General features: G+C 42.0%; 2 protein-coding genes across 2 annotated transcripts in view; one reads left to right on the top strand and one right to left on the bottom strand.

Annotated features, from left to right (window-relative positions):
• The window catches only part of znf142 (zinc finger protein 142), a 79767-nt gene extending 65602 nt beyond the window's left edge, over positions 1-14165 (top strand). The window contains exon 8 of the transcript XR_009809255.1: positions 14030-14165. The gene's annotated coding sequence lies outside the window, so the exon portion shown is untranslated. The remainder of the gene's footprint in view (positions 1-14029) is intronic.
• Positions 9856-26149, bottom strand: cnot9 (CCR4-NOT transcription complex subunit 9). The gene is made up of 8 exons (XM_061918384.1): positions 25814-26149; positions 21292-21477; positions 17691-17806; positions 17333-17442; positions 15415-15524; positions 13145-13243; positions 12960-13051; positions 9856-10262 (listed from the first exon to the last, which is right to left on the bottom strand). The coding sequence occupies exons 1-8, from the start codon at positions 25829-25831 to the stop codon at positions 10094-10096; spliced, it is 900 nt and encodes a 299-aa protein (XP_061774368.1). The 5' UTR covers positions 25832-26149; the 3' UTR covers positions 9856-10093.
• Between the last annotated feature and the right edge of the window lie 1628 nt (positions 26150-27777).

Genomic DNA, 27777 nt, shown 5'->3' with positions numbered 1-27777 from the left:
TTTTAATTTGTAACAATTCTTAATCGATTAAAAAAAAATCAAAATTAGATGTATTTATTTTTTAAGAATTTATTTTTAAAAGGTCGTTTTCGACCATCTCTATTCGGGGTGTCAAAAAATAGAATTTTTTTTAATTATTTTATTATTATTTTTTAGAATAATTGTGATTCTTACTTGTAACAATTATTAATCGATTTAAAAAAAAAAATCAAAAATAGATTTAGTTTTAAGGAATTTATTTTCAAAAGGTCATTTTAGACCATCTCCATTAGGAGTGTCAAAAAATAGATTTTTTATGAATTTTTTATTTTCATTAGATTAATTGTGATTCTTATTTGTAACAATTCTTAATCGATTTAAACAAAAAAACTTAGATTAATTGTGATTCTTATTTGTAGCAATTTTTAATCGATTTTTAAAAAATCAAAAATTGTTAAAAGTATTTTTTTTTAAAGAATTTCTGATAAAAATTTAGTTTTGGACCATCTCCAATGTGTGTCAAAAAATAGTTTTTTTTAAATGATTTTTTTTAGACTAATCGTGATTCTTATTTGTAACAATTCTTAATCAATAAAAAAAATATATATATTTATTTTTTTAAGGATTTATTCTAAAAAGAGTAGTTTTAGACCATCTCCTTTATGGAGTGTCAAATAATTCATAAAATATATATATTTTTTTAGGTTAACTGTGATTCTTAATTGATTACACAAAGTTCAATCCAGATCATTTTATAATTTAATTTATTGTACTATTTTTAGTGTTGATAATAATGATTTAAAAAAAAAGATTAATACAAGTTTTTATTTGGATTAATCACAATTTATCACAGTAAAACATAGATTAACGCCTGATATCAAAATATGGAGACAATAGTTATTAGTATCAAAATTACGGCTTTTTTCCTTGCATTGTTTCTTGTTTTTGTTTGATTTTATTCCAACATCATGCTGTGAGCCGACAAAACTGCTTTGTGGTATTTCCGGTTCTTTGTTTATTCCGGTTATCATCACTTTCTGTCCTTTTTCTTCTTTCCATGTCTCCAACCTCCATTAACTCTGTATACATGTGTTCTTGTGCATTTACTACTGCTACTAGGTAGATCAGGAAGCCTGTTGATTAGTTTGCGCAACACTGCCCCCTATTGGCAGGCTTATGTACTGTTCTAAGATGAATAATAGAGTGTAGACTGATATTGAAAATGTACATTAAAATGACAATTTGAGAAACACTGGCGTATGACATTCTGACAGTAAAATTAATTGGGTTTAGTTATTTAAAAAAATTATACAAGTTTTAATTGTAGTTAATCAACATAAACAAGTGTATATCATCTCATTTTAGAAATGTATGTAATTTAACGGGACTGTTATTTTGGCCATTCTGTAATAGAACAAATAAAATATTTTTGTTGTATTATTGCAAATGAGGTGACGAATAGCTATTTGCATATTGTACAAGCGGGCTCCTCGCTGCAATCTCGCTAATGCACTCGTCCGTTTCAATATTGACTTTTCCGCTCTGCTCTTATTAAAAGGAGTTGGCAGGAAGACGACGTGCGCAGAGAGCATGTCTCCGACAAATGGATGGCTTGGCTGAAGTGCATCTCAGGATAATGGAATGAATGATCTGATATTCCACTGGCTGTGGGGCGAGGATGATATATCCTATACAACATATTCACGGAGGATGATGTATCCTATACAACACATTCACGGAGGATGATATATCCTATACAACATATTCACGGAGGATGATGTATCCTATACAACATATTCACGGAGGATGATGTGTCCTATACAACATATTCACGGAGGATGATGTATCCTATACAACATATTCACAGAGAATGATGTATCCTATACAACATATTCACGGAGAATGATATATCCTATACAACATATTCACGGAGGATGATGTATCCTATACAACACATTCACGGAGGATGATATATCCTATACAACATATTCACGGAGGATGATGTATCCTATACAACATATTCACGGAGGATGATGTGTCCTATACAACATATTCACGGAGGATGATGTATCCTATACAACATATTCATGGAGGATGATGTATCCTATACAACATATTCACGGAGGATGATGTATCCTATACAACACATTCACGGAGGATGATATATCCTATACAACATATTCACGGAGGATGATGTATCCTATACAACATATTCACGGAGGATGATGTATCCTATACAACATATTCACGGAGGATGATATATCCTATACAACATATTCACGGAGGATGATGTATCCTATACAACATATTCACAGAGAATGATGTATCCTATACAACATATTCACGGAGAATGATATATCCTATACAACATATTCACGGAGAATGATATATCCTATACAACATATTCACTGAGAATGATATATCCTATACAACATATTCACTGAGGATGATGTATCCTATACAACATATTCACGGAGGATGATGTATCCTATACAACATATTCACGGAGGATGATGTATCCTATACAACACATTCACGGAGGATGATATATCCCAGGGGTCACCAACCTTTTTGAAACCAATTAATGCGAAGGGCTACCAGTTTGATACACACTTAAATAAATTGTCAGAAATAGCCAATTTGCTCAATTGACCTTTAATAAATAAATCCATATATATATAAAAAAAATGGGTATTTCTGTCCGTCATTCCGTCGTATTTTTTTTTCCTTTTACGGAAGGTTTTTTGTGGAGAATAAATGATGAAAAAAACACTTAATGCAACGGTTTAAAAGAGGAGAAAACAGTGGAAAAAAATGAAAATTTAATTTTGAAACAGTTTATCTTCGATTTCGACTTTTTAAAATTCAAAATTCAACCGAAAAAAAGAGGAGAAAAACTAGCTAATTCGAATCTTTTTGAAAAAATAATTTCTGGAACAGATTAATTTTAGAATTTTAATGGCATGTTTTAAATAGGTTCAAATCCAATCTGCACTTTGTTAGAATATATAACAAATTGGACCAAGCTATATTTCTAACAAAGACAAAAAAGCACACAATCCGATTGGACTTTTTTTTTTTAAAATGTTTGAAATTTACTACATGTTGAAACTATAAAGGGAGGAAAAGGCGCAGTTTGTTTACATGCACTACAAAATAACCCTTAGGCTGCTGCCCCCGCGACCCGACCTCAGATAACCGGAAGATGATGAATGGATGGATGGATACCAAAAAAAATATTAAAAAATATATTTTTAGCCAGAAAATTTTTTTCCCCTCCAGCCTTTTACAGGCCACGTAAATGTTGTGGTTGGACCACAATAAAATCATTTGGTGGGGGACATAAAAAGATGGCAGACCAACTTAAACAGTGCAGCAGACTACCTTAATTGATGCAGCCGGGATCCTTAAACGTTACAATGTGCCATAATAATCGATGTGGCGGTCCACTTTAGTCGATATTGCGGTCATTTTAATAGGTAGGCCGTGCGCCTTTGTCCATGCCAAAGGCCACATTAAACGACTTGGCGGGACACCTTAATCGACGCGGTGGTCCACCTTAGTCAATGCAATGGGCTGGCTACCTTAGTTGACGTGGCAGCCACTTTAATATATAGGCCGTACACCTTTGTCCATGCCAAAGGCCACATTAAATGATGTAACAGGCAACCAAAAACGATTTGGCGGGAAACCTTAATCGATGCGGTGGTCCACCTTAGTCAATGCAATGGGCTGGCTACCTTAGTTGACGTGGCAGCCACTTTAATATATAGGCCGTACACCTTTGTCCATGCCAAAGGCCACATTAAATGATGTAACAGGCAACCAAAAACGATTTGGCGGGAAACCTTAATCGATGCGGTGGTCCACCTTAGTCAATGCAATGGGCTGGCTACCTTAGTTGACGTGGCAGCCACTTTAATATATAGGCCGTACACCTTTGTCCATGCCAAAGGCCACATTAAATGATGTAACAGGCAACCAAAAACGATTTGGCGGGAAACCTTAATCGATGCGGTGGTCCACCTTAGTCAATGCAATGGGCTGGCTACCTTAGTTGACGTGGCAGCCACTTTAATATATAGGCCGTACACCTTTGTCCATGCCAAAGGCCACATTAAATGATGTATCGGGCCACTAAAAACGACATGGCGGGAAACCTTAATAGATGCGGCGACCACTTTAATAGATATGGTGGCCACATGAAATGACGCGGCGGTCCACCTTTGTCAATGCAACGGGCCACCTGAAGTCGATGCGGCGGCCCGACTTAAGTCGATGCGGCGGCCCGACTTAAGTCGATGCGGCGGCCCGACTTAAGTCGATGCGGCGGCCCGACTTAAGTCGATGCGGCGGCCCGACTTAAGTCGATGCGGCGGCCCGACTTAAGTCGATGCGGCGGCCCGACTTAAGTCGATGCGGCGGCCCGACTTAAGTCGATGCGGCGGCCCGACTTAAGTCGATGCGGCGGCCCGACTTAAGTCGATGCGGCGGCCCGACTTAAGTCGATGCGGCGGCCCGACTTAAGTCGATGCGGCGGCCCGACTTAAGTCGATGCGGCGGCCCGACTTAAGTCGATGCGGCGGCCCGACTTAAGTCGATGCGGCGGCCCGACTTAAGTCGATGCGGCGGCCCGACTTAAGTCGATGCGGCGGCCCGACTTAAGTCGATGCGGCGGCCCGACTTAAGTCGATGCGGCGGCCCGACTTAAGTCGATGCGGCGGCCCGACTTAAGTCGATGCGGCGGCCCGACTTAAGTCGATGCGGCGGCCCGACTTAAGTCGATGCGGCGGCCCGACTTAAGTCGATGCGGCGGCCCGACTTAAGTCGATGCGGCGGCCCGACTTAAGTCGATGCGGCGGCCCGACTTAAGTCGATGCGGCGGCCCGACTTAAGTCGATGCGGCGGCCCGACTTAAGTCGATGCGGCGGCCCGACTTAAGTCGATGCGGCGGCCCGACTTAAGTCGATGCGGCGGCCCGACTTAAGTCGATGCGGCGGCCCGACTTAAGTCGATGCGGCGGCCCGACTTAAGTCGATGCGGCGGCCCGACTTAAGTCGATGCGGCGGCCCGACTTAAGTCGATGCGGCGGCCCGACTTAAGTCGATGCGGCGGCCCGACTTAAGTCGATGCGGCGGCCCGACTTAAGTCGATGCGGCGGCCCGACTTAAGTCGATGCGGCGGCCCGACTTAAGTCGATGCGGCGGCCCGACTTAAGTCGATGCGGCGGCCCGACTTAAGTCGATGCGGCGGCCCGACTTAAGTCGATGCGGCGGCCCGACTTAAGTCGATGCGGCGGCCCGACTTAAGTCGATGCGGCGGCCCGACTTAAGTCGATGCGGCGGCCCGACTTAAGTCGATGCGGCGGCCCGACTTAAGTCGATGCGGCGGCCCGACTTAAGTCGATGCGGCGGCCCGACTTAAGTCGATGCGGCGGCCCGACTTAAGTCGATGCGGCGGCCCGACTTAAGTCGATGCGGCGGCCCGACTTAAGTCGATGCGGCGGCCCGACTTAAGTCGATGCGGCGGCCCGACTTAAGTCGATGCGGCGGCCCGACTTAAGTCGATGCGGCGGCCCGACTTAAGTCGATGCGGCGGCCCGACTTAAGTCGATGCGGCGGCCCGACTTAAGTCGATGCGGCGGCCCGACTTAAGTCGATGCGGCGGCCCGACTTAAGTCGATGCGGCGGCCCGACTTAAGTCGATGCGGCGGCCCGACTTAAGTCGATGCGGCGGCCCGACTTAAGTCGATGCGGCGGCCCGACTTAAGTCGATGCGGCGGCCCGACTTAAGTCGATGCGGCGGCCCGACTTAAGTCGATGCGGCGGCCCGACTTAAGTCGATGCGGCGGGCAAAGATAGTGGCGGCCCACCTGAAGTCGATGTGGCGGCTCGACATAAGTCGATGTGGCGGCCCGCCTTAAGTCAATGCGGCGGGCAAAAGATGTGGCGGGCAAACAACGTGGCAGCCCACCTGAAGTCGATGCAGCGGCCCGCCTTGAGTCGATGCGGCGGGCAAAAGATGTGGCAGCCCACCTTAGTCGATGCGGCGGGCAAACGATGGGCGACCACCTTAAAAACAATGTGGCGGGCCAGATCTGGCCCCAGATCTTGATTTTGCCACCTGTGCCTGAGATAATGAAAAAAGTGGAAACGTGTACACGTCCATTGGTCACAGCAAAAGGCCGGCGAAGAGCAAACAAGGTGAGATTTTTGGAGAGGTGAACTCAGTCTAAAAATGATCTTAATAATTATTATTCCTTCCATTGCTTGCCTTTTTTTTGCTGCACTGCCAACAGAAGAGCCTGCCTTATGCTGGCGAGAAATGAAGTGCAAAAGATGAACCACTTAATGGTCGCTGAAAATTGAAGTTAATCTGAAATGATCAAGTAATTTAGACATCAATAGTGTATCCATCCATCCATCCATCCATCATCTTCCGCTTATCCGAGGTCGGGTCGCGGGGGCAACAGCCTAAGCAGGGAAACCCAGACTTCCCTCTCCCCAGCCACTTCGTCTAGCTCTTCCCGGGGGATCCCGAGGCGTTCCCAGGCCAGCCGGGAGACATAGTCTTCCAAACGTGTCCTGGGTCTTCCCCGTGGCCTCCTACCGGTTGGACGTGCCCTAAACACCTCCCTAGGGAGGCGTTCGGGTGGCATCCTGACCAGATGCCCGAACCACCTCATCTGGCTCCTCTCGATGTGAAGGAGCAGCGGCTTTACTTTGAGTTCCTCCCGGATGGCAGAGCTTCTCACCCTATCTCTAAGGGAGAGCCCCGCCACACGGCGGAGGAAACTCATTTCGGCCGCTTGTACCCGTGATCTTATCCTTTCGGTCATGACCCAAAGCTCATGACCATAGGTGAGGATGGGAACGTAGATCGACCGGTAAATTGAGAGCTTTGCCTTCCGGCTCAGCTCCTTCTTCACCACAACGGACCGGTACAACGTCCGCATTACTGAAGACGCCGCACCGATCCGCCTGTCGATCTCACGATCCACTCTTCCCCCACTCGTGAACAAGACTCCTAGTTACTTGAACTCCTCCACTTGGGGAAGGGTCTCCTCCCCAACCCGGAGATGGCACTCCACCCTTTTCCGGGCGAGAACCATGGACTCGGACTTGGAGGTGCTGATTCTCATTCCGGTCGCTTCACACTCGGCTGCGAACCGATCCAGCGAGAGCTGAAGATCCCGGTCAGATGAAGCCATCAGGACCACATCATCTGCAAAAAGCAGAGACTTAATCCTGCGGTTACCAAACCGGAACCCCTCAACGCCTTGACTGCGCCTAGAAATTCTGTCCATAAAAGTTATGAACAGAATCGGTGACAAAGGACAGCCTTGGCGGAGTCCAACCCTCACTGGAAATGTGTTCGACTTACTGCCGGCAATGCGGACCAAGCTCTGGCACTGATCGTACAGGGAACGGACCGCCACAATAAGACAGTCCGATACCCCATACTCTCTGAGCACTCCCCACAGGACTTCCCGAGGGACACGGTCGAATGCCTTCTCCAAGTCCACAAAGCACATGTAGACTGGTTGGGCAAACTCCCATGCACCCTCAAGAACCCTGCCGAGAGTATAGAGCTGGTCCACAGTTCCACGACCAGGACGAAAACCACACTGTTCCTCCTGAATCCGAGGTTCGACTATCCGACGTAGCCTCCTCTCCAGTACACCTGAATAAACCTTACCGGGAAGGCTGAGAAGTGTGATCCCACGATAGTTGGAACACACCCTCCGGTCCCCCTTCTTAAAGAGAGGAACCACCACCCCGGTCTGCCAATCCAGAGGTACCGCCCCCGATGTCCACGCGATGCTGCAAAGTCTTGTCAACCAAGACAGCCCCACAGCATCCAGAGCCTTAAGGAACTCCGGGCGGATCTCGTCCACCCCTGGGGCCTTGCCACCGAGGAGCTTTTTAACTACCTCAGCGACCTCAGCCCCAGAAATAGGTGAGTCCACCACAGATTCCCCAGGCACTGCTTCCTCATAGGAAGACGTGTTGGTGGGATTGAGGAGGTCTTCGAAGTATTCCTTCCACCTATCCACAACATCCGCAGTCGAGGTCAGCAGAACACCATCCGCACCATACACGGTGTTGATAGTGCACTGTTTCCCCTTCCTGAGGCGGTGGACGGTGGTCCAGAATCGCTTCGAAGCCGTCCGGAAGTCGTTTTCCATGGCTTCCCCGAACTCTTCCCATGTCTGAGTTTTTGCCTCCGCGACCGCTGAAGCTGCACACTGCTTGGCCTGTCGGTACCTGTCCACTGCCTCCGGAGTCCTATGAGCCAAAAGGACCCGATAGGACTCCTTCTTCAGCTTGACGGCATCCCTCACCGCTGGTGTCCACCAAGGGGTTTTAGGATTGCCGCCCCGACAGGCACCAACTACCTTGCGGCCACAGCTCCGATCTGCCGCCTCGACAATAGAGGTGCGGAACATGGTCCACTCGGACTCAATGTCCAGCACCTCCCTCGTGACATGTTCAAAGTTCTTCCGGAGGTGGGAATTGAAACTTTGTCTGACAGGAGACTCTGCCAGACGTTCCCAGCAGACCCTCACAATGCGTTTGGGCCTCCCAGGTCTGTCCGGCATCCTCCCCCACCATCGCAGCCAACTCACCACCAGGTGGTGATCGGTAGAAAGCTCCGCCCCTCTCTTCACCCGAGTGTCCATAACATGAGGCCGCAAATTCGATGACACAACTACAAAGTCGATCATGGAACTGCGGCCTAGGGTGTCCTGGTGCCAAGTGCACATATGGACACCCTTATGCTTGAACATGGTGTTTGTTATGGACAATCCGTGACGAGCACAAAAGTCCAATAACAAAACACCACTCGGGTTCAGATCCGGGCGGCCATTCTTCCCAATCACGCCTCTCCAGGTTTCACTGTCGTTGCCAACGTGAGCGTTGAAGTCTCCCAGTAGGACAAGGGAATCACCCGGGGGAGCACTTTCCAGTACTCCCTCGAGCGTTCCCAAAAAGGGTGGGTACTCTGAACTGCTGTTTGGTGCATAAGCACAAACAACAGTCAGGACCCGTCCCCCCACCCGAAGGCGGAGGGAGGCTACCCTTTCGTCCACCGGGTTGAACTCCAACGTACAGGCTTTGAGCCGGGGGGAAACAAGAATTGCCACCCCAGCCCGTCGCCTCTCACTGCCGGCAACGCCAGAGTGGAAGAGGGTCCAATCCCTCTCGAGAGAAGTGGTTCCAGAGCCCTTGCTGTGCGTCGAAGTGAGTCCGACTATATCCAGCCGGAATTTCTCGACTTCGCGCACTAGCTCAGGCTCTTTCCCCCCCAGTGACGTGACGTTCCACGTCCCAAGAGCTAGCTTCTGTAGCCGAGGATCGGACCGCCAAGTGCCCTGCCTTCGGCTGTCGCCCAGCTCACAATGCACCCGACCTCTATGGCCCCTGCTATGGGTGGTGAGCCCATTGGAGGGGTGACCCACGTTGCCTCTTCGGGCTGTGCCCGGCCGGGCCCCATGGGAACAGGCCCGGCCACCAGGCGCTCGCCATCGTGCCCCACCTCCGGGCCTGGCTCCAGAGGGGGGCCCCGGTGACCCGCGTCCGGGCGAGGGAAATCTGGGTCCATGATGTTTCTTCTTCATAAAGGTCTTCGAGCTGCTCTTTGTCTGATCCCTCACCTAGAACCTGTTTGCCTTGGGAGACCCTACCAGGGGGTTTTATGCCCCCGGACAACATAGCTCCTAGGATCATTGGGACACGCAAACTCCTCTACCACGATAAGGTTGCAGCTCAGAGAGTGTAAATAGTGTAAACAAGCAAAATGGTGAAAACTGGCAGTCAATGATGTCAACAGTGTTATACTAAATAGTGTAAAACCTCAAGTCACCATGAAGAATGTGTTCATTACATCTTTATTAACCAAAAGTGGTACTGGAACCTGCACAAAATGTCAGACAATAATTATGGTGTTGGCTTTAAAAATTGTGAATGAGGACAATCGTTCTGAAAATATTGATGGGGGTAGCAAACTGCAGTAAAGATGACAGAACCTACACAAAAGCAAATTCCTAACTCACTTCACAGTCTTAGCACCACTTTCGGTAACTCACAAACCAGTCCAGTCCAAGTCTAAATCACTGCGGGGCCAGCGGGATGCCCCGGGCATCGGTGGCCTGGCCTTCCTGCAGGTTCTTCACCAACTGTGCCAGCCAGCGCTTGGTGGTGGTGTCGTCCTTCAGCACCTGGGCAAAGGTGCTGTCCTTCAGCTGGTCTGGCAGGCACTGTCGCAGGGCTTCTCTGGCTCTGAACACGCAAACACAAGATTCTGGGTGACCTTTTTTTTTTTACATCCATCTTAATGTTCTGTGCCACCCCCCAGTGGAGACAACTGTGAAATGTGATGTGAACCCTCTTCCTATGATGACCCATTTGACTTCATCTTGAACAGCAACCCGAAAGCTCATTAAAGAGATCCAATCAGAAAATGATCATTGATTACATTGCACGTGATTGAAGATTAGGTTGTCATAAACTGACATTTATGTTGTGGTACCGTCTAGCATACTGCTATCAAACTCAAAGCCTGGGAGACAGATGTGGCACACCACATCATTTAAAGTGGCCCGTGAACGCCTGGAAATAATGTGTCAATAATGTAGCTTATCTTTTCTTACTAAATGTATTTGTTCTTTCCAATGTGGCAGAAAAAAAAATATATTTACTGCTTGAAACTGCCTACATTTTAAACTTTAACATCATCCAATTTGCAACAAATATATGTTTTCCATGCCTTTTTTGTTAAAATAAAAATAAATACCTAAATATCTGCTTGACTTAAATATCCATCAATTTGAAAATATTTTGATTTACAGTTTTAATTATAGTAAATGAATAAAAATTAACTCTGGCGACCGAGTATGTTGTTTTTACTGTGTATTCCTGTTGGAAAATCAGTACCATGTCTTTTAACAGTAAAAACCGGCAATTCAGTTGGCAAAAGTTTTTAAAAAAGGTACATAGGTTTTAAAAAAACAGCATAAATTTTACAGTAAAATTCTGATGGCTGAGTTGCCATTTTTTTTTACTGTGAAATTTACAGATTTTTTTTTACACTGTATGTACAAATTTGAGCGGAAGGCGGGGTACACCGCCACCTTATGACAGGGTTAACACAAATAGACAACATTCACACTCTAATTTACATTAGGGCCAATTTAGTGTTACTTGGTAAAATAAATATTTTTTAAATTGTCTTTGGTTGCATTTTTTTTGTCATCAATGGTTATTTACTAAGTAAACAAATGCATCATTTGTCCACATTATGTGTGATTTGTTGCTATTGGAACAGGGGTGTCTAACTAGTTTTCATAGAGGGCCACATCGCAGTCATGGCTGCTTGTAAACATCCATTCATCCATTTTCTACCGCTTGTCCCTTTTGGGGTCGCGGGGGGTGCTGGAGCCTATCTCAGCTGTAAGCAGCGACTAATATATTAATTTGATTATGCGTTTAATTATTTTTTATATAGGGCGGACACTCTAACCACTAGGCCACTGAGTAGAGATTAGAGCAAAACATCACGGACAGGCCAATCAGAGGCAAGATCGGGAATGTCATGAAACCAGGAAGGTAAATCACAACAGACGTCCCAAATGAAGACGAGAGGGAATATTTAAGCGGGCGATTTATACATTTAAAAACGACTGGAAGATGGCAGAGGGATTCCCTTCTTTAAGCGATGTAGACGACGTCCAGGAAATCCACAATGCATCTATTTGGCCTCTTTTGGACAAATGTATGCGTCTGGATAAAACAATGCCCAACACATTCCTTTTAGTTGTTTACCATTCAAGCCAAATTAAAACTGCTCTCGACATGGAAGACACATTTAAGAACACACATGATTGTGACAGACTTGTGATGACTTTTGCTACATGCCAGCCTCTGTAAATGCTACATTTGATTTTCATTGGTGTTTTACAACAAGACAGTCGCTTACTGTTTATATTCTGATATTGAACAGTTGAATCATTTTGAAACAAACAACATGCAATATATTTGTTACTTCCTGGTATGAATCACAAATGTCATTTCAGACAAAGGAAGTTAGCTAATATAATAAACTTTGTACTCTTTATGATTTTTCCAGACCCCCGGCTTATTTTCCTTCTTTTTCATTAAGTTGGTATCACGTTATTTTTTCTAATTTATGCGTTATATAAATAACATTTGTGATTAACACATCGTTTCATATCATTTGAAAAGATTGTAAACTAAATAGGTTAGATGTAATTATTGAATATCATTAGCCAGCGCCCCCCGCGACCCCAAAAGGGAATAAGCGGTAGAAAATGGATGGATGGATGGATTAAAATCAAGAGTAAGATCACCAATTCAGTGCTAATATTTGAGTGGATCACAAGCGCCTTTGTAGAGGATAAGTTGGGCCCAGGGTTCAAAGATAAATAATGTGTCATTTATCAATAAGGTTAACGATAATTATCAGGATTCTTGTTTTTCTATTTTGTAGACACTGATGTTATAACAGTTACTTAAACAGGATCATATTAGTACTTTGTTTGACTTATATGCTTAAACTTTACTATGACTTTGGCTCCAGGCGTATTCTGTTTGATAGTCATTACTGCCGCAAGTGGTGGAAAAGTGTATTACAACTGAGGTCAGCTGCGACCCATACATATCGCAGCTGAAAAACAGCTCCTTTTAGGCGGCCCAAGCCCTATGGTTAAGAAACGCTGACATGATCTATCCTTCACGTATTTAGCAACATATGTGAATCACAATTTACAATAAATATTTATGTTTGTTTGTTGACTTATTCATTTGCGTTACAGATTGAGTGGAGGAAGTAAACCAATGTGTTAAAAATGCTATGAAACAGACAGAGCTGCTTCTTCCTACTCCTTTTTTGAGACGTGAAAGTGTGAAACTGTAAATTGTTCATTGTAATGATGTCGTAGAAGACAAAAATGTATGTACCTGAGGTTATCTGAGAGGCGAAGGTAACATCGAACAACATGCTTCAGCAGACGTGCTGATGGCTCTTTAGACAACTGCAGTACCATTTTTCCCTGCAGACAGGAGGTTGAATGTTCAACTGTAGGTTTCACTTATTGTTGACACCGACCTCAAGACGGGGGGAGAGCTTTGGAGGTGACACTCACAAGGATCATGGCGACGTGGGAGAAGCGCTCGTATGTCTGACAGATGTAGGCCAGCCCGGTGTCATCCAGCAAGATCTTCTGCAATATGAAAGTAGCAACCTGGCACAAAAAAAGTGAAAGGGAAAGATTAGTGAAGAGATACCACCTAAAACACAATGACATCAATTGCCGTTGAAAAACTGACAGCTTCACTAGTGCTACAATATTTTGAACCCCTTAAGGTGGAACATCATCATTCTGCTACACTGGTCGACTTTTTTTTACTTTTTTTTTTTTTTTTTTTCAAACACTCACCATCATTTCAGCTTTAAACTGCAAACTTTTACCTTTTTAGAAGCAATATTCCAAGTCACATTTTCTAACTACTGTAAATTCAAGACTATAAGCTGCTACTGCTTTCCTATGCTTTAAACCCTGTGCTTATAAAATGGTGCAGCTAATTTATTAATTTTTCTTTGCGGACGGGCACAATGCAAATAGTTTTAAAAAAACATAAGCAAATACACCGCAATGGATTGTTATTGTTTGTGCTAAAATGCCATTGTTTGGACGAGTTTGCTTACTGCAGGTGCATCAGTGTCCTTCCGGTTTGTACTTTCAACCATAAGTCAGTCTTCTAGCCGTCCGCAGCGTTCCTACTCGTATGAATTCTTCATTCATCACTCAAAGCAATGTTTGTAAGTTTTACAATCTAACTAGAACTGTTTATACTTACTAATAAGTCCCATGTGTGATGTATGCAGGAGTGTTTTCAAGCAAATTTGTATGTGCTATGATAATATAATCAAGCGAGCATTATTAGCATCAGCTAATGTGCTAACATGTTAACAATTGTGTGTGTTAGTATTTTTAACTTACAATGCCATTCTTTTTGTATTGTTTCAGGTTTTTTTTAATTCACCAAAAGGTCACCGTGAAGTTATTGAGTCTGTTTAGCTGATTGCAGCTGGTGGGTCCACAACGATGACTTCTGTTTTGTTTGATCATCCATTTTATTGCCTTGTTACAGACACTGTTTGGAAACACTTAATGTATGTAAATAAACATTTACAAAATATTTGTGTGTAAATTTTCCAACGTATATACAATCTGTGGCCTATAGTCCGGTGCGGCCAATATATGGGAAAAAAAGTTTTTCTTCTAAAAATGTAGTGGTTGCGGCTTATATACCGGTGCGCTCTGTAGTGTTGAAATACAGTGATCATAAAGTGTAGAGGCCTAAAAATAATACGAAATGTGAAGATTGTGTCCACATGAGTACATGGATCACTCAAGGCTATAAAAAAAAATGCATAAACCATGAGCACCAAAAATTACTTTACCTTCACTTTGATATAACTTTTGTATGTTTATGCTTCTTACTGCTTTCAAAGCAAGTTGGCTTGCTCGTAATTTATTTATATGGCCCAGTATTAGTGTGACATCTTTATTCTTGCTAATCTGACAATAAAATGCAGAGAAATGTCATACGGTGAGGCGCAGTCCCCCCCCCATGTTGTATGTAAGAGTAGTACATTTTTTTGGTATATATTTTTTTCAAATCACCTGACATGTCTACTGTGTATAGGTACATAATTTATCCATTATTTAACTTTATTTTTTATGTACATGTTACAGGTGTTATATGTCTTATTATTGAATGTATCAAATGTGATGAATATTTAAAGGACCACAATGGAAACAAGCCTTTTGGCTTTTCGTGCCATCCATTTGCCTTTTTAAAGCATTACATGGATTCAATTATTTAAGATGTCGATAAACTTCTCAATCAATCAATATGAGGGTTCTACAGAGAAAAGGCCTTACTTTATTAAAACACACAGACAGCAGCGCCAGCGTCAATTTGGAAGCTCACGTCAGCAAAATGTCAGAATTCAAAAAATATATTTTTAAACTCTGCTGAATTAATGAATTAATCTGGTTGATCATTTACCCAAGCTCAAACACTTCTCTAAACTAGACTTCTAGACAAAACAGAAGTTGGTCATGTTTTTACAACAAAGCAATACGTTTTCCTGGACAAGTTTAGGTGCATGTACTTCAGATACAAACAAAAAGCTAAGACAACAAATGATTTTCAATTTTATAAAAGCAAATTAAGGCATTAAAAAGTATAACTTTTTTTTTTAATGAAAGGAAATTGTTGGTTATGAGTATTCACCTCTATTAACATTAATTACAGCATAAGAGTTTAAAGTAAAACAAAAGTTAGTGCACTTCACTGCAATTGAGACTGATGATGTGGGTCAATGAAAAATATCCAACAATACCGTTTTGGAGAGTTCACTCCCTGACTCCATAATACGAAGACACAGTGGGATGATTTCAGTAGTGAGGAGGAAGTTGATCACTTCTTGCTCATCGGTTTTAACCAGCGCACCTGTAGTAATGATAAAACTGCTGTTTAGAGTAGATACTGTCAACGAATAGAAAACAAACATTGGGTGAAATAAGTACTGCATTCAAATTCCACTGTAATGTTGTTTAGCCCCTTTCAAAGATATGGAAATTTGAAAATGGTCTATTTTACTGTGACAGAGAGAGGGAGACAGAACGCAGATGGTGCTATGTAGCAAAGGATACCAAACCAAATGTGTCCTGACTGTGGTAAACTGGGCTTTGGTTTGGGGTCATTCATTTTAACCACAGAATGACAATCAATTCCATTTTTAATATATTTCCATTCACCTATGCTGCGTAAATATATCCTATGTTATTTTATTTCAATGATGTACATACTAGGGGTGTAACGGTATGGGTATTTTATCGAACCGCAAATGAGGACAGGTCCGGTGAAAAGAGGACGTATGCGACCAGGCTAGGTCCTGACCACACGTCCTTCCCTCACTGGACCCAAAACCCCCACACTGGGCCGCCCGGGCGGAGCCCCCCAAACGCCCCAAATGTCCGGCACCTCGAGTTATGGTTGCGTGTATTTTCAATGTACGTTCAGTGTTAAGAAGGTTAAAACCCAAAAAAATTGCGCGCGCATAACATTCGTGAGGGAGAAGGAGAGACAGAGAGAGCGTACGCGTCTGCTTTTTATCCATAGATTTATCAGATTTAATTTGTGTGTCAAAAGTGTGCCCCGGAGGCCATTTGCAGCCCACAGCTAATGTTTTAAAGGCCCACGGCACATTCTAAAAATACTATTAAAATAAACAAAAACATAACAAAAGTGGAATAAAAAAGCTTAAAGGTTAAATGTAATTTAGAAAAAGTTGCAATGTTGACTAATAAAACAGCTGGGTTTTTTTTCTTTCAAACTGTCATTGCTCAAAACAAACATGTGTAGAGAATATGTAGTATTTGTAGAATATATTTATATATTACATATATATTATATTGTTTATTATTATTCTTGTCTATTGTAAGCTTAACTGTGGTGCTGAATTTCCCCCAGGGATCAATAAAGTAATTTATATTTATTATATTCTATAATATTGAATCAAAATCAAATCAAAATAATAACATCAAAATGTTATTATGAATTATTATCCAAGGTCCCATTACTTCACATTAAATATTTCACTAAGAAAAATATTTTTGGTGGAAGATTTTGCAAATTTGGCAAATAAATAACCAAAAAAATTTATATTTTATTGTTTTCTTACTGTACCGAAAATGAACCGAACCCCTATTACATACTATTCAATCAATCAATCAATGTTTATTTATATAGCCCTAAATCACAAGTGTCTCAAAGAGCTGCACAAGCCAAAACGACATTCTCGGTTCAGAGCCCACAAAAGGTTGGGTCTGAACTATTGATCTTGTGGTACTCATTTGGCCAAATCTGGGACAATAAGATTCGTTGAATCCTTTTTTTCCCAAGCATTGCCAGTCAGGTGTTCATTTCCAAACTTCATGCCGAATACAGCGACTTCCAGGTTTATGCACTCAATCACCCCAATCCCTGTGGTATGTTGGATTAGGGAGCAGCGCCCTGTTTACTACAGCGGTAACTTCTAACAGACATTTCTGGCATGTTTAATCAAGGAAATCGAACTCAAATTAATCGGGATCAATGATAATCATATACCGGTAATCGGTCAGCCGAAGTTTACCTGCTTTTTAATTTTACATTCTGTATCTGTTGAAAATAAAGCTGACATAAAATGTGTGGCATGTTTATATCTTTGTGAGGGGTAAACTTACAAGGTCAACACTGTATTTGTGATAACTTACCTATGACTCCCAGGCTGGTAAGTCGCAGGTACTCAAATGGGCGTGTTTTGCTCACAGTGTGGAGAAAAGGATAAAGGAAAAGTGGAATGTGAGCTGCAAGAAAGGCCGACCTAGTGGATGAAAATATTTTGAATTTAGGTTTTCAACATTAACTATTAGATGTGAACTATTGTGCTGTCGGTCAATAAAACATTCAATTCGTCCCTTTTCTACCACATATATCATGCGATTTCCAAGACTGCTATAATCCAATATTTGTTTTTTTGCTGACATTGGACAAATATACATTATCAATATCAGATTTGGACACCGAAAAGGTATTGGTAAATGCTTTTTTCCTGGCCCAATTCCCATTTACCTTGTTTCAGGATGTGACGCAACACACTGCAGAAGTGCCAAGGCATTGCACACCCTGTTGGACTGGTGAGCTGTAAGTGTTGGTGGGTTTATAGAAGGATAGATGTTCACGATTTCCTAAAACCAGAAAATAAACTATTAGAACTACACAAACATGAAACATCATGATTGATGGGAGTTATTTGCCGCATATTGCATTCATAATAAAGAACTGTACAAAAGAAAAAATGTATCTGGCATTAAAACAGTGTAAGTACATTTATGAAATTGGACACGTCAATAAAAAATATGACTCAAAAAATTCTTCCCTAGAAGATAGCAATTCCCTGGGATTATTTTAACACACACCCATGTGCTTTTGTTTTGAAGATATTTTTTTTATCATTCTTATGAGACTCCTCTTTGTCTTGTCCTGCTTCGAAAAAAAACTCCCAAGGGTCTTGCTGCACACACCCATAACACACACCCATGTGCTTTTGTTTTGAATACATTTTTTTATCATTGTAATGAGACTCCTCTTTGTCTTGTCCTGCTTTAAAAAAAAACTCCCAAACAATTGACTTTTTAATAGAAATGAATAAACACACTTCAGTAGGGAAGAGAGATCCTTTTATTCTAAGGCTGTCGAAAAGGATGAAAGGCAACTATAATTGAAGTTGAACAAGTTATTCTACAAAAAGGAGTCAGTACAAACAATAGAAGTTACCATCGAAAGTTCAGGGCAATCTCTAAAATGGTTGTCCGCCTCTCATGCTTTTGTCCATCTTGCCTGGGGGGGCTCGAAACTGGCAATTAACTGGCACTTTCTATCCACTCTCTCTCCTGCACCTGGTACTTTGTGACACTATTAAGACTAAATAGAATAAGGTTTTATTCACACAAGTCAATTCAGATTTTTTTTTTGCCCATATGCGACCTAAATCGGATTTTTTATCATATCCTTATCCCATTTTTTTCATATGAGCTTTAGGTCTCTTTTGCATGTGGCAATAAAGTGGATATATATGCGATGCGTTCTCAAGGTGAACGCTCCTGTGTTCAGGTCACGTTACTCTGACAAGAATGTCACCACAAAGCGATAAGCGTCATAACTTTTCACCAAAATAGACGGTTAGAAAGTAAACAGTTGACAACGGAGCAGAAAAACAATGAAAGCAATATGTTTTAGGAACTCACGTGAAAGTTCTACCACTCTTGTCTGCGACTGCAGACACGCTCTTCAAACAGACATCTAAGCAAATTATCCCGTAAAACTGCGAAAGACAAAATAATTGTCCACCTCCTTTTTAATCTTCCACGCGCAATATTTGAGTTAAAAAAATGTTGGACTTTGATTGCACAAACGCGCCAGTACTGAGACTGACTAATTGAAGTCATTTCTACTTCCATAAACACTGCAGTGCATGTGACGTCATTTGCACATGCAGGTCAGATTCTCATTAGAAATGTATTTTTGGGTAAAGTTGAGTGTTAACCAATGTTGCAGTTAACGCGCTTTTTGTGTGTTTTTACACATTGAAATCAGAAAGGGTGCACATTTCCGGGAGTCTGTGCATCCCCGGGAAGCAGATTTTTTTTTATTTTACTGACCCTGCCTTTTCCGTGTCAAAACTTCGATTTGCTTGTTTTTTTTTATTATTGATGATCGTTTTCCACTGGTGTTTTGTTTTGTTTATATTTTCCGGTGTTGTGCCAAAATGTGATTGCCTGCCAAAAATGTATTTCCTTCACAGGAGCGCTTTCCTGCATTGCTTGGCTTTGTCTGTCCACAGCGGATTACTAAGTGTAAAACAAACACTTTATCTTCGTGGTTATTGTCCCACTACGTGTTTGATATTATCCTTCCTTTTCTGTGGTAATAATGAGATTTAAAGGATTGTTGTTAGTCCGATGTTGATGTGATAAAACTTATTTCTAGTTTGGAAGTTACATACAATTGTAACTGTAATTTCTTCCTGCACATAAATATTTATAAAGTGTTTGGATCTCTTCATTTACGTTAAATGTTCATTAAATGTAATATTGCCTGACAAAAACTGAGTCAACATAACATTGCAATATCTACACATTGCATATTTTACTAGAATACCCTTATGAGCATTACATATATCAAAATCAGGTACCTACTGTAGTGTTTACTTTTTGAAATACCCTTTTTAGAGGTAAAATCTACACAAACGACCACTTTGGTGATGCCAAAAATTGATTTCAAGTAATATTTTGATACTGACATCTTATCTCTGCATACTTTATGAGAATACCCTTATGGGCATTACATATATCAAAATCAAGTACCTACTTTACTGTTTACTTGTTGAAATACCCTTCAAATACATTTATAGCAGTAGCAAAGTGGTTGTTTGGGTAGATTTTACCTCTAAAAAAGGTATTTCAAAAAGTAAACACTACAGTAGGTACCTGATTTGGGTGTTGCAGCTTGCTGCGGGGTCGTTCTCCCAGGAAGGCAAATGGACTACTCGGGGTATGGCATTTAGGTAAAAAAATGATTCAATTTTAACTAAAAAAATATACAAACAAAAATCGCTCACAGCGTTGGCACAACTTGGGCTACAGAACAAAGCTAACGCATAAACAGACTAAGAACATAAATCAAACAAAACTTACTTGGCATGGCATGAAGCACGAAACTATGGCAAGGCATGAAACAAGTCAGCACAAGGCGACTGACTGGCAAAGACCAGCTTAAATACTGCCTCTGATTAGTGCTCGGGAAACAGGTGAGTGGGCATTTTTTCCACCAGAGACAGGTGGACAAAATGAGTAACCAAGGAAACCAGACAAGGGAGTGGAAAAAAACAGAAACTTAAAGAGTCCAAAGGACAAACAGCACATGGCCAAACAAAAACATGATCAACAGACATGACATTTTATTTATTATTGGTTAGCTTCAGAATAACAATGTAATTAAAAAGAATAAGAGATTTATTATACTCTAAAAATGTTGGTCTTATTTAAAAATGCATGCATTTAGTTGTATTCAGTGTTAAAAAATATTATACGGCTCTCACGGAAATACATTTTGAAATATTTGGCTTTCATGGCTCTCTCAGCCAAAAAGGTTCCCGACCCCTGGTTTAGATCCATGAAAGAAAAAAGGAAGTGAATGAATGTTGATAACTGAATACATTTACATATGCAAAAAAAAATGTTTTAATGAAGTAACATTTATGACAACCTTGTTCCAAAACAATATAGAATGTGAGATATAACAGAATAATGCATACACTTGTTTGCAAAACGGTTACAAAAAAGTGTGACCCCATTTTTATGACTTGATGGGGTCCCTGGGACCAACACTGTTAACGTAGCGTAATATATGTGTATGTGACTGTATCTCTTCTAGCAGAAAAAAAGGCCAAAGCTAGTGATTTCTATGGTGTTGTATTCCAGCCAAAAGGAGGGAAAATATTCCTCGAACAAATGATAGCCAGCAAGCCTTGGACAAGCCAGGAGTGAACCCATCTCGCCCTGCCTGGCGGGGTGGGGGTCAATGGGCACAAGGACTCTGCGTAAAATGGCAGCTTTTTGCTTTTCGATTCAACTCTTTTTGCCAACCTAATTGTATACGGGCACGGACATACCTGCAGAAGGGCTGCAATGGTGCCGCAGGAGTGCCAAAGCATGGGTGCCAGGTCCGGCACAGATTCACGTTTTTTGCTGAGCTCCAGCAAGGCATTCTCTCTGGTCTCGGGGCTGGACAACTCATTGATCCATTGATAAATCTTCTCTCGGTCTACCTGAGCCAAAGCCGTGACGTTTGTCACAGCCTTGGAAAGTAACAAGAAAACCCAAATTATTTATAATTAATTTGAACAGAAAACACAAATGTACACCACCAAGTACATACTCAGTTATTTTTGTTATTAGCTATTTATTAGGAGAACTTGTGTATTTACCTATTTTACCTTACCTATTCAATAATACCACCTTAACATTTGACAACCAAACAATTACACAAGGCGACTCGGTAAAGAATCTCAGTATTCTCTTCGACCCAACTCAAGTTTGAGTCACACATTAAGGGTCTTACTAAAACTGCCTTCTTTCATCTCCGTGATATCGCTAAAATTCGTTCCATTTTGTGCACTAGCGACGCTGACATCATTATTCATGCGTTCGTTACGTCTCGTCTCGATTACTGTAAGGTATTATTTTCGGGTCCCCCCATGTCTAGCATTAAAAGATTACAGTTGGTACAAAATGCGGCTGCTAGACTTTCGACAAGAACAAGAAAGTTTGATCATTCACGTCTATACTGTATATACCTATGTACATATATACCTATATATATACACCTGTTCTGGCTCACCTGCACTGGCTTCCTGAGCACTTAAAATGTGACTATAAGGTTTTACTACTTACGTATAAAATACTACACGGTCTAGCTCCATCCTATCTTGCTGATTGTATTGTACCATATGTCCCATCAAGAAATCTGTGTTAAAAGAACTCCGGCTCATTAGTGATTCTTAGAGCCCAAAAAAAGTCTGCGGGCAATAGAGAGTTTTCTATTCGGGCTCCAGTAATATGGTATTCCCTCCCAGTAACAGTTAGAGACGCTATCTCAGTACAAGCATTTAAGTCCCATCTTAAAACTCATTTGCCTTTAAATAGACCCCCCTTTCAGACCAGTTGATCTGCCCTTTCTTTTCCTCTCTGCCCCCCTCTCCTTTGTGGAGGGAACAGATGATGCGCTAAATGTCCAAAGTTGGGACCCAGGGTGGACCACTCATCTGTGCATCAGTTGGGGACGTCTCTGAACTGCTGACCTGTCTCCGCTCAAGATAATCTCCTGCTGGCCCCACTATGGACTGGACTCTCACTATTACGTTAGATCCACTATGGACTGAACTCTCACTATTATGTTAGATCCACTATGGACTGGATTCTCACTATTACGTTAGATCCACTATGGACTGGATTTTCACTATTATGTTAGATCCACTATGGACTGGACTCTCATTATTATGTTAGATCAGGGGTAGGGAAACTATGGCTCTAGAGCCAGATGTGGCTTTCTTGATGACTGCATCTGGCTCTCAGATAAATCTTAGCTGACATTGTTTAACACGTTAAGTAATGAATAATTCCGCTTGTAATCACAGTGTTAAAAATAACGTTCAAATTATAAAACATTCTCATGCATTTTAATCCAACCATCCATTTTCTATCGCACCTGTTCAAGATGTCGCATTAATGGTAAGAAGTATTGTATTTATTATTGGTTAACTTTTTGAATAACAATGTTATTAAAAATAATAAAAGACATCATACTCTAAAAATGTTGGTTTTACTTTAAAATGCACGCATTTAGTTGTATTCAGTGTTAAAAAATATTATGTGTCTCTCACGGATATACATTTTGAAATATTTGGCTTTCATGGCTCTCACAGCCAAAAAGGTTCCCGACCCCTGTGTTAGATCCTCTATGGACTTGACTCTCACTATTATGTTAAATCCACTATGGACTGGACAATTACTATTATGTTCGATCCACTATGGACTAGACTCAGTATATGTTAGATCTACTATGGACTGGACTCTTACTATATTGTTAGATCCACTATGGACTGGACTCTCACTGTTATGCTAGATCCACTATGGACCGGACTCTCACTATTATGTTAGATCCACTATGAACTGAACTCTCACAATATTATGCTAGAACCACTCGACGTCCATTGCACCGGTCCCCTCTAAGGTTTCGCATTGTTATCCCATTGGGTTGAGTTTTTCCTTGCCCTGATGTGGGTTGAATTTTTCTTTGCCCTGATGTAGGATCTGAGCCGAGGATGTCGTTGTGGCTTGTGCGGCCCTTTGAGACACTTGTGATTTAGGGCTATATATAAGATTGATTGATTTTGAATTCATTGTGGTACAAAATGACAACAGGAAGTGAACAGTCAAGCCCCACCTGGACCCACTCCAATTCGCCTACCAGCCACAACTGGGAGTGGAGGACGCAGTCATCTACCTGCTGAACCGAGCCCACGCCCACCTGGACAAGTCTGCAAGCAGTGTGAGGGTCATGTTTTTTGACTTCTCCAGTTCTTTCGATACCATACGGCCTGGGCTACTGGGTGGGAAGTTGGAGAAGATGCAGGTGGAGGCCCCTTTGGTGTTCTGGGTTGTAGATTACCTGACTGACAGACCACAGTACGTTCGACTGCAGGACTGTGTGTCTGACAGGCTGGTCAGCAACACCGGGGCCCCGCAGGGCACAGTCCTCTACCCCTTCCTCTTCACCATTTACACCACCGATTTCCACTATCAATCAGAGTCCCGCCACCTTCAGAAGTTTTCTGATGACTCTGCGATAGTGGGGTGTATTGAGGATGGTGATGATGAGGAATACAGGGCACTGGTGGAGGACTTTGTCACATGGTGTGGAAAAAAACACCTCCAGCTTAATGTGACGAAGACCAAGGAGCTGGTTGTGGACCTGGGAAGGAGGAGGAGTACTCTGGCAACCCCTGTTTCCATTAGGGGGGTGGATGTGGACATGGTAGAGGATTATAAATACCTCGGAGTACACATCAACAACAAGCTGAATAGGTCAAAACACGCTGAGGCCCTCTACAAGAAGGGAGGCTAGGATCCTTCAACGTCTGTAAAAAGAGGTTGAAGACGCTCTACGAGTCGGTGGTGGCGGGCGCCTTCTTGTACGCCATGGCTTGCTGGGGCGAGGGACACATACAGACTGGACAAGCTGGTAGAGAGGGCCAGTAACGTGGTGGGAGTGGAGCTAGACTCTCTGGCGGTGGTGTCAGAGAGGAGAAGTCTAGCAAAACTCCTAGCCATTATGGACAACACCTCCCACCTACTACACTCGGACCTTGCGGAGAGAATGAGCACGTTCAGTGGAAGGCTCAGACTCCCAAAATGCAACACAGAACGACACAGGAGGTCCTTCATACCGACAGCCATCAGACTGTATAATGCATATGTTCCTTGACTGCACTTAAATGTAGAATATATGTAGAATATATTTATATTATTCATATAGGATCTTCAGCTCTCACTGGATCGGTTCGCAGCCGAGTGTGAAGCGGCCGGAATGAGAATCAGCACCTCCAAATCCGAGTCCATGGTTCTCTCCCGGAAAAGGGTGGAGTGCCATCTCCGGGTTGGGGAGGAGACCCTGCCCCAAGTGGAGGAGTTCAAGTACCTAGGAGTCTTGTTCACGAGTGAGGGAAGAGTGGATCGTGAGATCGACAGGCGGATCGGTGCGGCGTCTTCAGTAATGCGGACGTTGTACCGATCTGTTGTGGTGAAGAAGGAGCTGAGCCGGAAGGCAAAGCTCTCAATATACCGGTCGATCTACGTTCCCATCCTCACCTATGGTCATGAGCTTTGGGTCATGACCGAAAGGATAAGATCACGGGTACAAGCGGCCGAAATGAGTTTCCTCCGCCGTGTGGCGGGGCTCTCCCTTAGAGATAGGGTGAGAAGCTCTGTCATCCGGGAGGAACTCAAAGTAAAGCCGTCGCTCCTCCACATCGAGAGGAGCCAGATGAGGTGGTTCGGGCATCTGGTCAGGATGCCACCCGAACGCCTCCCGAGGGAGGTGTTTAGGGCACGTCCAACCGGTAGGAGGCCACGGGGAAGACCCAGGACACGTTGGGAAGACTATGTCTCCCGGCTGGCCTGGGAACGCCTCGGGATCCCCCGGGAAGAGCTAGACGAAGTGGCTGGGGAGAGGGAAGTCTGGGCTTCCCTGCTTAGGCTGCTGCCCCCGCGACCCGACCTCGGATAAGCGGAAGAAGATGGATGGATGGATGGACGTTAGATATTATTATTTGTTATTATTATTGTCTATTGTGAGCGAACTGAAGTGCTGAATTTCCCCCAGGGATCAATAAAGTACTTTATATTCTATTCTATTCTAACACACGTGTTGGCAATTGCAATTAATTAGAAAAAGGGTGGGATTCATTAAACTTTGCTTCTTCCTCCCCCTTTTAGGGCATGTTGTAAAGATTAATTAGATTATATAAATGTATGAAGTCGTGACTGCCTAATGCTAACAAGACAATCACAGGGCAAAAACACGTTAATCATTCTCATAGTCCTACATAGTGGTAGTATTAGAAAAGTACTCACTGCTCCAGTCGGCAGCATTCTTATAAGCGTTTCGGCGTCCCCAAATGAATAATGTTTTGAGACTTTAAAAAAAGGCGGTTAAACAAAGTTGACATGCGATACGGCGAGCTAACGTTAGCCTAGCCGCAGATAGCTGCTAATGCTAATGGGAGCGAATGTTGCAGCTACATTACAAAAAGTGGCACGTAACTATTCCAGAATAATTAAAAAAAAAAAACACCGCATGGTTTGCAGTTGCGTGCTTATCAAACTATTCCCCCCCAAAAAGACTATCGTTATCGATGCAACACCGGGTTCCAGCGTCAAGTAAAATGCTCCGGAAGTCGGACAACGGAAATATCGCGAGAGTTTATTTATTTATTATTTATTTTTATGTTTATTTATAAATTTCAACAATTAAAAACAGTAAGTCCAACAACAATATAAAACTTTACAAAACATTATAAAAACAGAACAAAACAGCGCCAGGGGGTTGTAAATTCAAAATAACAAAAATAGAATACAAAAAAATATATATATAATAAACAAAGTGCAAAGCCATGGGCTCATTCAGATTCATTAAATAACTTAAATTTGGAACACAGCATCATCGTTTTCACAGCTATTTTGTTGTTAGAGGTAGAGAGCGTTTTAATGTAAAGTTCAAAATCTTTTTTAAAAGGCACAAAAGACAGGTCGGGTAATGAGAAACTTACATTTATGAATATAAAACTTAGCCAATAGAATAATGAGGTTGCAAAGGTAGAATTCCTTCTCAATTTTTGGTTCATACAGTGTAAAACCAAAAATCACATCTTTAAAACAAAGCAGAAATTTGTCATGAATATTCACATGTGAATAACATAAATACAGTGCAGGGTTTCCCACACATTCATTTATTTGTGGCGGCCCGCCACGAAAGAATTACGGCCGCCACAAATAAAAAAATAAAAAAATTACAACAAAAAAATTTTTAAAACAAAAAATATATATATATTTTTTGGGCATCTTTTGACTCGCTCGACCGCTGATAAAAGCAATGGGACTCTGTCTGTGAATGGAGCTTGTAGTTACATATTATATCAATATGTAAATATTATATAAATATGTATATAAATATGTACATAAAGTGTTGTAATTATATTTCAACGCTGCGTTCTTATTGGTCACCGCCGGCGCCACTGCCACCCCCATCCCCTCCCTCCACACCCCAGCCGCCCGACCACACCACCACAAATAGATGCCTGACGAGTCTATTATACAGCATTATTCACATGTGAATAACATAAACACAGTCTATTATACAGCAATATTCACATGTGAATAACAAATACAGTCTATTATATGGCATTATTCACATGTGAATAACATAAATACAGTCTATTATACAGCAATATTCCCATATGAATAACAAATACAGTCTATGATACGGCATTATTCACATGTGAATAACATATATACAGTCTATTATACAGCATTATTTACATGTGAATAACATAAATGCAGTCTATTATACAGCATTAATTACATGTAAATAACATAAATACAGTCTATTATGCGGAATTATTCACATGTGAATAACATAAATACAGTCTATTATACAGCATTATTCACACGTGAATAACATAAGTACAGTCTATTATACAGCATTATTTACATGTGAATAACATAAATACAGTCTATTATGCAGAATTATTCACATGTGAATAACATAAATACAGTCTATTACACGGCATTATTCACATTTGAATAACATAAATACAGTCAATTATGCGGAATTATTCACATGTGAATAACATAAATACAGTCTATTGTCCAGGATGAAGCGACAAATGCCCTGCCATAGTGATCGAGTGTTTTCACAAGTCCAAAACAAGTGGTTAACAGTCTCTGGATGCATGTTACAAAAGGTGCAGGTAACATCAATGTCCATCTTGTATCTAACCATCATAGTCTTTACAGGGTAATAACGATGAATGATTTTA

The sequence above is a fragment of the Nerophis ophidion genome, linkage group LG13 (genome assembly GCF_033978795.1).
Source record: "Nerophis ophidion isolate RoL-2023_Sa linkage group LG13, RoL_Noph_v1.0, whole genome shotgun sequence".
NCBI lineage: Eukaryota > Metazoa > Chordata > Actinopteri > Syngnathiformes > Syngnathidae > Nerophis > Nerophis ophidion.
Note: the sequence above shows the minus strand (reverse complement) of the source record. Positions and strands in the feature narration are given on the sequence as shown.